This window comes from Lytechinus pictus, chromosome 14 (genome assembly GCF_037042905.1).
Source record: "Lytechinus pictus isolate F3 Inbred chromosome 14, Lp3.0, whole genome shotgun sequence".
Classification (NCBI taxonomy): Eukaryota; Metazoa; Echinodermata; class Echinoidea; order Temnopleuroida; family Toxopneustidae; genus Lytechinus; species Lytechinus pictus.
In genome coordinates, this window is record NC_087258.1 from 20,992,708 (window position 1) to 21,005,758 (window position 13,051).

General features: G+C 34.2%; 1 protein-coding gene across 1 annotated transcript; it reads left to right on the forward strand.

The window, feature by feature from the left end:
- Positions 1-5,493: 5,493 nt before the first annotated feature.
- Positions 5,494-13,051, forward strand: LOC135156688 (RING finger protein 207-like). The gene is made up of 2 exons (XM_064109665.1): positions 5,494-6,225; positions 9,112-13,051. The coding sequence occupies exons 1-2, from the start codon at positions 5,590-5,592 to the stop codon at positions 10,369-10,371; spliced, it is 1,896 nt and encodes a 631-aa protein (XP_063965735.1). The 5' UTR covers positions 5,494-5,589; the 3' UTR covers positions 10,372-13,051.

Genomic DNA, 13,051 nt, shown 5'->3' on the forward strand with positions numbered 1-13,051 from the left:
TACATGTGTCACATTGGCTGTTATTCTGATAGCGATGGTCAGGCTAAATGAATTTTAATGATTTAATTGATACATTGTATACATATATATATTTCATATTCTAATAGTTATCGTAGAATGTTCATATCCATTACCATATTTTTTAAAATGTTATTTGTCAGTTAATGACTATTCAGGTGGGCTGGTATTCTGATAGCGATGGTCAGGAAAAATGAATTTTAATGAATTAATCGATACATTGTATACATATATATATTTCATATTCTAATAGTTATCGTAGAATGTTCATATCCATTACCATATTTTTTAAAATGTTATTTATCAGTTAATGACTATTCAAGCGATGAGTCATAAATGTTTGGCTCAGCGAATTTTAGTTTTGGAATTTGATCATAAGCCTATATGACATATGATAAGCTGTATATATGTGCCGTAATTGTTGGCATAGCGAACTTTTCTATTAGTTTCTGAATTTGATCATAAGCCTATATGAGATATGATAAGCTGTATATAAATATATAATCAATTGTTGGCATAGCGAACTTTTCTATTAGTTTCTGAATTTGATCATAAGCCTATATGAGAATGATAAGCTATAAATCTATGTAGAGTATATTCTGTTGTCTCCTATGAAGAAGATCAAAATATAAAATCACTTTGCTTAACATAAAATTTGTACATTTTCATGTTCACACTATGTCACATTATGTTTTTTTTTTCCAATATGAACATGATGATATCAAAATATCAGTCACGCGTTATTATTCACTTTAAATTGAAATCGAAACTTTATTTACCAAAATCTTCATAAAAACATACAAATCAAGAAATATGGATATTTCAAATAAAATACATTTTAACATAAAAAAGAATATTTGAGAATAGTCGAAGGATCACAGAAAGTAACGAAGAACTTTTAAATTAATTATCATGAAAATAACACAAAACAACACAGTAAAAACAAATGAAGTCTGGAAATACAGAACAAACAAACATAACATGAATATAATTGATTCTATATCAGTATACTATTAGTAATATAATTTCTGCATTAAGTGGATTTTCAAATGTCTTTTAAGGCTTTGTACAGTTTTGCACTGTTTGATATTTTGAGGGAGCTTATTCCAAATAATAATGGGACCCCTACATGTATATAAATACAAATATTGTTTGAGAAAGAATAATGACCATATATTGCACGAGTATCAGCTAAATTTCTAGTATTATGTTTATCTATGTTGGTTTGAAAGAATATCAAAATTATTAGGCAAAAGGTTGTTACAATAGGAATGCATAAAAACAGATAATTGAACATTATGAAGTAAGGAAATTGGGAGAATATTTGATCTTGAGATAAATGATTTAAAACTTAATATATGCTCAATTCTATGATGCCCTCCTCTCCCGTAATGTCTGAAGATTTGCTTAATTTGTGTATATATATATGCCAAAAAGTCACATTTCAGAAAAGGTGTCAAATTTATATTTCTAAGTATAAATAAGCTTTTTTTTGTCTCGGCTGCACAGCAGAGCGAGACTATAGGCGCCGCTTTTCCGACGGCGACGGCGGCGTCGTCAACATTGAAATCTTAACCAAGGTTAAGTTTTGTAAATGCCATCATTACTTAGAAAGTATATGGACCTAGTTCATGAAACTTGGACATATAGGGGTAATTAAGTGTTACTGAATATCCTGCCCGAGTTTCAAGTCACATGATTAAGGTCAAATGTCATATAGAGTCAATGAACTAGACCATGTTGGGGGAATCAATATCGAAGTCTTAACCAAGGTTAATTTTCTGAAATGTTGTCATAACTTCAAAAGTATATGGACCTAGTTCTTAGACGTAAGGGTAATGGTGTATCACTGAATATCCTTCGGAGTTTTTTTTTTTATTATTTGTTTTGAATTGAATCTATGTGTTTCATTAAATTCTGAATGTCATAAATTTGAATCAAGTCTGTTCAAACTTTGATTTCGAACTAGAAAGTATGTAAAAAGATGAGGGGGAGAGGGGGGGGGGGGGGTGGGTATAAACAGAGGTGAGAAGGAGATGGAAAGTAAGTATATACACAGCTGTATGTAAGTATTTATGAATAATTATCGTTGTGAATCTGGCATGTCTATGGAATCATTAAACACAATAATGCTAAAAATAGATCCAACTACAAGTAGTACGCCTCTGGCAGTGTCTCGCCTACATTATGCCATTCAATATAGCACAGTGGTGACTTTGAAAACGACTATCGAATAATTATTCACAAAAACACATTTCATATGACAATAAAATGCTATGTTCAGTTGTACTTATTTACCCTTACCCTTAATTAACTTGGTTTGTTTACCTCTTAATATATGATGACATTTCAAAATTTAACCTTAGGTTAAAATTTTAAATATTGATAATCCCGCTCTGCTATGCAGGCGAGACACCCCCCCCCCCCCCCCCAACAATATAAACATGTTTGTCCCTTAGTTGACTAACCACTCATTAATTTTACGAGAGACATAATTGGACCTTTTTTATCTATACCTAAATAGAGCTAAATCGTTCAGCTGTCCTGGTCAGATTATGACAATAAATTCAACAAGAATTTCGTGCAAACTTATATATCTAAAATAATAATAATAATAATAATAATAACAACAATAATAATATTATTATTATTATTATTATTAATAGTTATAATGATAATAGTAATAAATAGTAATAATAATAAATGTTTTACGTCCTAAATCTCCTTAACTGAAACCATGCCTCTAAGCAATTAAGAACTGAAGTAACTATTAAAAGGAAAAGTTTTACGGCTTCAAATTTTCAGAATTGAGCGCATGTCAATCTCCGTGGTTTAGTAAATCAATTCGATCTAAATCCAATCCTTTTTTTTCTTTTATGATGTATGGTATGATAAAGGTATTTGTACCATTGCCGATTTGTTTAATCCACCCCTCCCTGGTCACAAACTTTTTGAAGAATTGGTATTAGATTTTGACATCCCCTCTTCAGATAGAAGGAAATTTAATTTTTTAATGAAAAATATTCCAGAAGAATGGATGGTGAATTTTGATGTTGATATTGTTGGCGTTCACGACACCATTGTTGTAAACCCATTAAATTACAAACAAATCCTAAGAATGTGTACAATGTACTTCTTGGCTCTTATACTCCAGCCAAGAGATATGCTTTTTAGAGCAACAATTTATTGCTCCCTGTTAACATCAACTGGCAAAAAGGTTCATTTGAATAATTTCTTTTGTTCTCTTGATACTAAATTAAGATCCTTTTACTTTAAAATTTTTCACAAAGCCATTGCTTTCAATAAATTTCTTTTCCAGATCAAACGAAAAGACTCTCCTAATTGCTCTATGTGTGGAAAAGAAGAAGAAACACTAATCAATTTGTTCTGCGAATGTGAAAAAGTAACATCTCTTTGGCACGCTCTTAAGATTGTAATCACACAGAAAACAGGTTCCCGTATTTCTATAACTAATTATCAAAAAGTGTTTGGTATATGTAGTGATAAATTTGTTTCATATTTGTTTTTTACTATTGAAATATCATATTTATTCTTGCAAATTTAGAAACGAGCTCCCAAACTTTGTCATGTATAAATCTTTTGTTAAGAAAAAAAAAGAGTTAGAATATTTGGCAGCAAAAAAAAGCAATAAGTTACCTAGTCACTTTAAGAAATGACGTTTTGATATCTAGGTGTTTTATAATTCAGAGCATTGGGTGCCATTTTATATGTGTAACTCTGAAACTCTTTTTTATTTTATGTATACATGTTATTTGCACTCCATGTTTGTACTTTTCTTGCCATTTTTTTTGGTTAATTTCTGTCCTCTTGATACTTGTGCTGTATTATGGCTGACCTCTGTAACCTAATGCAACCATTCTAACTCGACACTTTGTGACTATTCTACCGCCACTGTTAACATGTGCGATGTCCCCGGAATGAAAATCGGCCCAATTCTTCTTGGCTTTTCTCACGCTCAGCTTTTATTTTGACCACGTGCAATTCTCCGGCTAGAATGAGAGGGGGGGGGGGGACGACGATGATCTTTGGGTGTGGAGTTTCTTACAGTATGTGATGGAAGGGGGGGGGTGCGAGTGTCAGTGTGAGGATATTGTCTTTGATTCTAGGCGAGGCGAGCCGAGGGGGAACGTGTGAGAGAGTTAGAGGGCGGCTGGTCGTCTCCTCCCTCACTTCTGCCCTTTTTAGCCTGAGTAGGTTTTTGTTTTAATGCTTTGCATCATGGACTTTCTTAATCATTTTTTAAAAATAACTTTGCCAAAGATTGTTTCTGATTGGTTTCCATTCTAGGGGTTCTTGCTCATGTAAAAATATGATATTGTTTTAATGAAATGATATACATGTACTCCGCTTTCTCCTTGTTGTTTTGTTATTCCCCGATCACTCCAGTCTTTTGTATATATTGTGATTTATCTTTGATTTTTTTAATGTAACTTTCATAGTGGAATTTGATGTAAATGATTTGTATGTTGATGATTTATCAATAAAAACATAAATAAAAAAAAGAAAAAAAAAAGAGTTGAGAACTAGATTGCCCTCTTTAAATGGGGGTGCTATAGGGAACTGGAATTTAACAATTAACTGACGCCTGAAATGAGGATTTAAGGAATGAGGAGGAGGGGGGGGGGATGACTGGTTGGTGAATGGAAAAGAGTGAACATGATATAATCATTTCAAAAGATCTTCTTTTCCAGGTATTATCGCGTGACAAATTTTCCAGATCATTCCCTTCATTGAAATATTGTTTGATTTTAACTAAATATTAAAGCGCCCAGAGTCCATATTTATGATCCAACCATGTCCTTCACAGTCAGTAAAAAATTAAGTTTTTGTTTTAACGCTGTTTACTATAAGAACACTTAAGTACTTGCTAAACGTTTTAAGGAAACATGCTTGGTTTAGCAATATCGTTTAAGACTTTAATCACCGTCCAAACAACTACTGTATATACAAGTTGATATAGCAAAACAGCGTGGTATATATATATAAAGGTTTTTAACAGCTTTTTGACTGTGTTGCTTCAGTCAAACAATTCCAAGGCCAGCACAGATCGATAAATCTCGAATATTTGGATAACCAATTAAAAATAGGAATATCTACATTCTGACTAATCAAACTTTGTAATTGATAAAACTGAATGGTGTTTGTAGTGGAAGAACTGTCATCAGGTAGTCACATGGAACCAGCATCACACAGACTATCAGTATAATTATTATACCCTGTTCTATGTATAGGAAGTTTCTACTGCACGATGGTGTCTTTTTACCATTGTTTGTAACCAAAAAGTGATACGAGGCTTTTAGATCATTGTTGTATATAAGCCGAATGAAAACATCTCCCTCTTTCGATGGAATTATGCATACATAACGCTGTCAAGTTCAAAGGTAGGTGGGAATACCCAGTTCTATTAATAGAAAGTTCCTACTTCAATTCACAATAGTGTGCTTTTACCACTGTAGCACTACGAGTAATTTGTATCGAAATGCACAGTTGGCTTCGATGTAATGTGATAGTTCTTGTGGTTGGAATTCAATTAGATCTCTTTATTTAGCAATGGCTGAGAAGTGTGGATCAGAGAAAGCATCAAGCTCTTCACCGAACCTGATATGTCCATTATGTCTTGATATATTTGTCGAGGCAACAATCCTGACTTCATGTGGACACACATTTTGTAGGCGATGCCTCAGGAAATACGATCTAACTCACCAGGACCTTGATCACATGGTCTGTCCTCTCTGCAGGGAGATCACCAAGTTGTCCGCCAACCGTGTTGATGATCTCCGCCTCAATGTCGCCATCAACGGATGCGTAGACGATTACCACGCCAAGTGTGGAGGGATGAATGCTGTCCTTGAGATGTGCCAGAAATGCACCGCTTGCAAGTCTCTGAAAGACGCTGTATCATTCTGCAGAACATGTAATTGTTATATGTGTGATAAGTGTTTGTTTTCTCATCAACAGCTTACCATGTTCTTTGACGGTCATGAGATTTTCTCCATGGATGAAGTCATCGAAGGAAAGGTCAGCATTGGTCATTTATTCGAGAAGTGTTCCATCCACAAACAAGAAAACAAGGATATGTTTTGTGAGGATTGTAAGGTCCATGTCTGTCACAAGTGCATACTCGTTGATCATCAAAATCACAAAATCAAGAACCAGGTTAACTTTGAGCAGGAGTTGCGACAGAAGGTGAATTTATTCATAATTATCACATAAAAACGCTGTATAAAAATCTATATAACGCTGTTTACTATTTGAACCTTACAGTAGTTGTTTAGAAGTTTAAACAACCAGTATTAATTTTTATTGAGAATCAAATATCAAATTCAAACTGTGCTTATTAATATTTTTTAAACACTTGCATATTCTATTTAAACAACTACCTGTAGGGTTGAACACCATTGTATAGAAAAATAAACAGCATTTTATAAACACAGTTTATACAGGGCTATTTTCTATTGAAAGTTAGATTGAGAATTAAATGTTCAAACTCAAACTTTGCGGTTTAAGAGATTGAATTATTTGAATTAGTACTGTAAGGTTTAACAGCGTTGCATATAAATTTCAAACAGCATTTTCACTTCGTATAAAAGGTAGATTTAGTATGGTTATACACTGATATCAAATATTGAGGGTAAACTTTGATATCGAAAAGAATAAAGAGCAATTATAGTTTTTGATAATGATTATGATTGTGAGGACGATAATAATGAAAATAATTGGACTATTACTACTACTACTACTACTACTACTACTACTACTACTACTACTACTACCACCAGGGGCGGATCCAGCCTCTGCCAATAGGGGGGGGGGGCCGAATTTTTTTCACCCATATTTTCCCCGATCGGTCGCTCAAAGTTGATTGTTTCTTTGAAGCGGTTGTCCCAGTGGCGTAATGAGCCAAAAACTTTGAGGGAGCTCGAAATGGCGTATCGCGTAAAATTGATAAGAAGTTACGAGCGAGCAAAAATGTTGGCATTTTTATTACAAAAATTCAAGTTCTTGATAGATTTGAACATAATATTTGGAAAATAATATTATATTTCACCCTTTTCCCTTTCCTTTTCTCTTTTTTTTTCGTGATCGTGATCGTGATGTATTTTTTTTTTTTTTTTTTTTTTTTTTTTTGGGGGGGGGCAAGACGCCCATGTCCTAACAGTAATTTCTTAGCTTTATTCTTATGTAATACTTTCATAAGCCCTATTAAAATAGTGTGAGCGCGAAGTGCGAGTTAACAATTTAAAAATTTCATGTATTTTGTCCTGAAAATTCAGTTGAACATTCTGGGCAATGTTTGTAAACTTAAAGAAGATGCGTATGTAACTAGATAATTACTGCGAGCGCGAAACGCGAGCAGAAATTTTCATAATGCGTGCTGGCCTTGTCAAAGAGGGACCTGTTAAGGACGATTTGCAGTTAGCCATGTACATATTTCAATGATTATATAATGCGAGCGTGAGCTGAAATTTTTTGACGTTCCGGCCTAAAAAATTAAGGTTCTTTGCATTTCTTGTAATCATGAATGGTATAAGTATTATAACCAAACAATCGATGCGAGCGCGAAGAACGAGCGGAAAGAAAAACATAGATTTCAAACTTAAAAACGTGACACTCGCTTCATGTTTTGTAAATCATGAAAAAATGGGTATAACTTGATATCTTCTTACATTAATAATGTGAGCGCAAAGGGTGAACATAAATTTTTTGATATTCTGATCTGACACTGGATATATAGGCTCATAATGATTGAAATAGAGAACAAGTTGCGTATCTGAATAAACATGCTTGCGCGTGTTACAGATTTCGACCTAGAATCTGTGCATTCTAAATACCTTTTTTCATCATGAAAATCAATAAAGCGAGCGCGAACTTTGAGCTTAAAGTATTTGATATTCCAATCTGAAAATCAATTTAAGCTCTGTATTTCAAGCACTTTGTAGGAAAAATATGAGGTGGATATGAATCACAGTTAAAAAAAGATATGATATGTTTCATTATTATTACTTTGAGTTTTGACATAGGACAGGGACATTCTAAGAACATCATGTCATCATATTTTTGATAAACTGTCATGAAATGGGGATTTTTAGTAGTTTGTTATAGAATTAATATTGAGATATACAAATCAAATCACCAATCAACATGCGAGCGTTCAGCGCTAGCTATTACGTTTTGACAATTTGACCTGAATAGGGATATTTGGAAACTTTATGGAATGCAGGAAAATAATAGGTACCTGACAAATCAAATTATGCGAGCACGCAGCGCGAGCAGAAAATGTTAATATTCAGAATATAAAACAAATTCTTACAGAGCACTTAAAAAAAAATCAATCTGTAAATGTAACAAAATAATGAAAGTTTGAATATCCGAGCTGAAATATGTTTTGTATATTGACTACAAAATTTGATATTTAAGCTCCATATTGAGCAAGATATATAAATCACCTAAAAGGCAATGCGAGCGCGAAGCACGAGCGAAAAAATTATACTGTACAGTGGCATGAAATATTTTTTCCCCTCATCTTATTTTATTCACTCGCCTTCCTCCTTTTATGTTCTCCCTTCTTTTTTCTTTATTCTTTTCCCTTCTTTTTCCTTTTTTTCTTTCTTTCCCCCTTATTTCTTTTTTTTTGCTCCGCCAATAGGGGGGGGGGCGGGCCCCCCGGCCCCCCCTAGATCCGTCTATACCACCACTAATTACTACTACTAATAATAATATTTTTTATCAAAAACTATAATAATGATAATCATTATTATGATAATAATGGATGCTGTTGATTACACAATGATAATGATTATAATTTGTAATACCATCATCAATATTATAACTGTTGCATCTAATCCAGTTATTCTTTATTCTTTATGTGAATTACAGTGATGCTTACTATCGTTATTGTTTCAATGTGACATGCAATTTATGGATATATGTGGTCTCCTTTCAAGCTTATTCAGAATATTGTCTGTTATTTTGTGTGATTTACTTTCGTTTCGTATATAATTTGTTGTTTTATCCTTTAATGATCCAAATCTAACTCGCTGTGTTTACTTATCACACTTTCAATTCATATAGGTGACAGGACTTGCCCAACGCTGCGCTGACAAGAAAGCAGAGCTAGAGAAGAACATTCAGAACATAGAAATACAACGTCATGAGGTACACACTGCAGTGCAAACACTACTAGATGATGTCAGACAAGCCTACAGCATCAAGGCCAAGGAGCTGGAAGAAAATCTTCGAAGTCTTACCGACCAAATAAATGCCTTGGAACGTAGTTTTGATGACGACCTCGACGTCTTGAAGTCAAAAGATCGACAGAGGATTAAGAGTATTTGTAGTTCAATTACTTTGGTAGATAATGACAGACTGGGTCATCTTGAGACAGACACTCTATCTGCTCATATCTTGCTCTGTGAGGAGCTGGATGCCATGCTGAAGGAGGTTTCCCGTCACACTTCTGTGGAAGCTATTAGGAAGAAAGCACAGGAGAAGAGGTTCAAACCAGCGGACGATACTCGTCTTGACCTCGGGAGTATCTCAGGATCAGATCCCAAGATGGAAGTCATTCAGTGTGTTGATCTACGGGAAGAGGTGGAAGGTATGGCACAGCACTCCAATAGCACTGTCGCTATCGTGTATGGGTGGAGTGCACAAGGTATTGATATCATTGATTCAAATGGTGGGAAGCAGCAGTATAGAAACACACCCTTAAGTGGCATGAGATGTAGTGATCTGGTGTTGCAACGGGACGGGACATTATGCGTGTCCCCATGTGATGCATCAGAAGCCTACATCTACTCTCCCCTTGGCTCCAGGAAAGCAACAATCCACGTGAGAGACAGTGGATTTCTTCTCAAAGTTAACAGAAGTCCATCAGATGAAATCATCATTACTAACTATGAAAACCAAGTCTATATCTATGACCCGACAGGATCCACTCTTAAACACACTGTTCAAACAAAGCACGATACGAAGCAGGCATCTATCACCAGGACGGGTTTGATCGTCACGAGTTCATGTAATGCCATTCCAAGCGTGGTGACGGTCTATGACAGGGATGGGAATGCTGGTGAGTCTCTACAAGCTCCACGTGGTGTCTACATGTATGCTGCCGTGGATGAGCAGGACAGGGTGTATGTAGCGAGTGTTGATAAGAAGAATAGTAGCGTAGTGATCAGACACTATGATCTTGATGGTCTGAACCTGAAGGAAAGAGTTGAGTTCAATGCACTTGATATGACATTGAAATATGAGTGGTGTTACTTGGTTTCCCTCTCCCCAGACATGCTCGCCTTTGCTTGTGACAAAAAGTTATATTTCATCAAGGTATAACTGTAATCCAGATTGTCTCACACCATATGGCATCAAAGCCCAATATTGTGTAACATATATTCACCTAACCAACCACCTGTTTTACCTCCATGCTTCAATATTCTATTGTTTATCCTAATTTCATGATATCTTATTCCAATGGTAGGATCCATCATGTGACATTCTTAGGAATACACAGACTAGTCACGCATGCTATAGAACTATCAGTAAAATTCCTTTAAAAATGGGTTCTCCTGGCTGAAAATAGTAAAATCAGAATATATATTATGATATACTCCATAGTATAAAATGGCAAAACGCTGAAAATTTCATCAAAATGTGATAAAACAACTAACCAATATGTAAGTTTATCGATGTTCTGTGAAAACAGCTCTATGCATGCACTGACCAGTGATAGGTGAGCTGATGTTGTGTGGTCCTAACTTTCCCATTTCTTATTTCATTAAAGGACATCACAATGTATGTGTGTAAAATATGTTTCAACAATGATGATATTACCGTCAAAGCAGTAACCAATCTTATAACAGTGTCACCAAAGTAACGCAATGCTAATGAAATTCCTTGTCAAATTTTGATCAGGTTTTCAGTGTTATGTTTGTCCCTCTCAGCCTGAGTACCCCTTCATTATCATGTATTGATCTATATTATGTAAATTGTTTTGGGTGTATATAAAACATGTTGGTGAGGATATTATACTGGACTGCGGAGAAAGTGCGATTGGTCGGTTGTTAGTAATCAACCAGTGAACCGACGGCTTAAGGTCCTCTCCGAGGGACCTGATAATAATATCGTATAAAAGGGCACTAGCGCTCTGACTTGTCATCTAACCCACTCCACCGGATTGAGAGACCAACATAGGCCAACGATTCATGTATGTGTGTTTTATAAGCAACCATATCCTCGAACCATAGCCATGTATCTTTTTATGATTCAAATGTGTTTTGTTCATATTCTCGTAGTTATCGTGTACAGTAAGGTACAGTATATGTCCATCAACATTTCCTTAAAGCGTCGGACATATTTGTTCTCTATATGTTTATTTCATCCTGTAATGACTTCATAATTTAATCAGTTGACGAGTCACAATTTCCATATCCATTTCTTCTCAAATTCCAGGTTGTTAGGCGCAACGAACTTTTCTATTGACTTTGATAATTATAATGCATAAATTATGACGATGACCCCCTGTTATCTCCTACTGATAATGAAAGAATACAATGTTAACGTGTAAATCACTTTGAAAAAAAGCTCCAAAATAACATACTGCTGTAAAAAAAAAAACGCTGTTTCAAATTTTAAGCACGTTGTTTAAGCCCATCACTCAAATAACTATCGTTTAAATTTTTTTTAAAGAAGTTGTTTATAAAGTTTTAACAATTACATACAAATTTAAACAGCTTGTTGTTAGAGTGACAGACTTAAACAATGTACATTTTTACTGCTAAGTGACTGTGTAAAATTTGTACATTTTGATTATGTTCACTCTCTGTTGTTTCATGTTGTGGTTGGGTTGTTAGGTGGTTTTACTTGACTCGAACATCAGAGAGAAGTTATATATTTTTTACAGGTAGGAAGGGTACTTTATTACTCAGCGTGAGTGCGCCCTCTAACTGAATATACATTATAGGTTATCAGTTGAACAAATCACATAAACGGGATACTGTTACATGTGTCACATGGGCTGGTATTCTGATAGCGATGGTCAGGCAAAATGAATTTTAATGAATTAATTGATACATTGCATACATATGTATATTTCATATTCTAATAGTTATCGTAGAATGTACATATCTATTACCATATTTTAAAAAATGTTATTTATCAGTTAATGACTATTCAAGCGATGAGTCATAAATGTTTGGCTCAGCGAATTTTTCTATTAGTTTTGGAATTTGATCATAAGCCTATATGAGATATGATAAGCTGTATATATATGATCAATTGTTGGCATAGCGAACTTTTCTATTAGTTTCTGAATTTGATCATAAGCCTATATGAGATATGATAAGCTGTATATATATGAGCAATTGTTGGCATAGCGAACTTTTCTATTAGTTTCTGAATTTGATCATAAGCCTATATGAGATATGATAAGCTGTAGATATATGATCAATTGTTGGCATAGCGAACTTTTCTATTAGTTTCTGAATTTGATCATAAGCCTATATGAGATATGATAAGCTGTATATATATGATCAATTGTTGGCATAGCGAACTTTTCTATTAGTTTCTGAATTTGATCATAAGCCTATATGAGATATGATAAGCTGTATATATATGATCAATTGTTGGCATAACGAACTTTTCTATTAGTTTCTGAATTTGATCATAAGCCTATATGAGATATGATAAGCTGTATATATATGATCAATTGTTGGCATAACGAACTTTTCTATTAGTTTCTGAATTTGATCATAAGCCTATATGAGATATGATAAGCTGTATATATATGATCAATTGTTGGCATAACGAACTTTTCTATTAGTTTCTGAATTTGATCATAAGCCTATATGAGATATGATAAGCTGTATATATATGATCAATTGTTGGCATAACGAACTTTTCTATTAGTTTCTGAATTTGATCATAAGCCTATATGAGATATGATAAGCTGTAAATCTATGTAGAGTATATTCTGCTGTCTCCTATGAGGAAGATATAAAATCACTTTGCTTAACAT

What these genes read in the sequence shown, in the direction of transcription:
- LOC135156688 (XM_064109665.1), top strand. Translation starts at nt 5,590, where the DNA reads ATGGCTGAGAAGTGTGGATCAGAGAAAGCATCAAGCTCTTCACCGAAC. An exon ending in AGCAGGAGTTGCGACAGAAG is followed by an intron (nt 6,226 to 9,111) that starts GTGAATTTATTC and finishes CAATTCATATAG; the next exon opens with GTGACAGGACTTGCCCAACG.